At 29.8% G+C, this 1,360-nt stretch overlaps 1 protein-coding gene across 1 annotated transcript in view; it reads left to right on the forward strand.

Moving 5' to 3' along the window:
- Nucleotides 1-308: 308 nt before the first annotated feature.
- The window catches only part of LOC105364881 (progestin and adipoQ receptor family member 3), a 13,043-nt gene continuing 11,991 nt past the window's right edge, over nucleotides 309-1,360 (forward strand). The window contains exon 1 of the mRNA XM_011502911.1: nucleotides 309-471. Coding sequence (XP_011501213.1) covers nucleotides 325-471 — 147 coding nt within the window. The 5' untranslated portion in view covers nucleotides 309-324. The remainder of the gene's footprint in view (nucleotides 472-1,360) is intronic.

The raw sequence follows: 1,360 nt of genomic DNA on the forward strand, positions 1-1,360 counted from the left end.
TGTTTATTTTACATTTTGTTTTCTTTTTCTCTTTTTAAACGCCGATCCGTTTAGTTTTATCACATTATCATTAAGTGTTCAATAATTTTCTCACCAGGCAATAAAACTAAAATTATGATCCCCGTACATGTACACAATACATCCGCTCTATTAACAAAACGCCCACGCGTGCACACAGATAAGGCAATACGCCAGGTATAAACAGTTCCAATCGTGTTTAGAGCGTAAAATGAAAAAAAAAAATATTCGGACAACGGTTTTCTAATATTCCGAACGGTTAATTTTTAATCGTTATAGGTGCACAGTCGTGTAATTATCTATCCAATGATGAAAATATTGGCGGGTGTCGAGGAGGTCAGCGGCGGAGCAATACAAGATATAATAAACGATCATCATGTCCTCAATGATAAGTCATCCGAGAAAGCTAAATCAGTCGAGGAATCAAAGATCGAAAAGCCGCTCTTGGACAAAGTAAGTTTTTCTATTGTGGATATATTTTTTTTTTTCATTTTTCTTTTCCCCCAACTAAATTGTTATTTTATAAAAGATAAATATAAATTTATTCCTTAGAAATTCGCTTATTATCGTATGCTTTATTGATACGACGAGCAAATTATTATTGATGTAAAAATGAAATTGTTGTTATAAAATGAGCATTATTTAATTGAATTTTATAATCCTTCGTTGAGCTTCATTATTATGCAGTGAAAGTAATTATTTTAACAAATAAGTGTTTGTATAGAAAATGTCATAAAAATATGTGTGAGATTTTTTTCTATTTTTTCTATTTGATTAGAAATTATGTGTAAGTGTAGTGACAAATTAATAACAATTTCAAATTATTATATTACACATGAGAATATCATGTTGACAATTGTTCCTTTTACTCGCAAATCAAATTCATTTAAAATTAACAAAAAAATCTTAACATTTTCAATATATTCGCTACTTTTTTTCATTTCACCGCGTTCTTTCCGACAATGACTAAGTGATTTTCATTCCTATTCATTGAATTGAGAAAAAAAATGTTGTAATAATCATTATTAACGCCTCTTGTTTATTTAATTTGACATGGTTTTACAACTATTAAACGAAAGAAATTTATGTAAGCTTTCTAGAGTAACTGTAAGCTGTAGTTGAAAGCCTTGCGTTCTACATATTTAATTCTGAAAGTTTTGTAAGTTTTCGGAATTTATCTTGTTTTCAAATAGGAAGTAAGAGGAATAAGTTTTTCCTTTTCCGAGAACATTTATTCTTAAATTTGCTTGAAAATTTAATGCCATTATTGAATTATAAACAATTATAACGCATTGCATTACTTATTATAACCCCCCCCCCCTCCCCTCCCCTCCCCTCGTCC

Source organism: Ceratosolen solmsi, unplaced genomic scaffold (genome assembly GCF_000503995.2).
Source record: "Ceratosolen solmsi marchali unplaced genomic scaffold, CerSol_1.0 scaffold61, whole genome shotgun sequence".
NCBI lineage: Eukaryota > Metazoa > Arthropoda > Insecta > Hymenoptera > Agaonidae > Ceratosolen > Ceratosolen solmsi.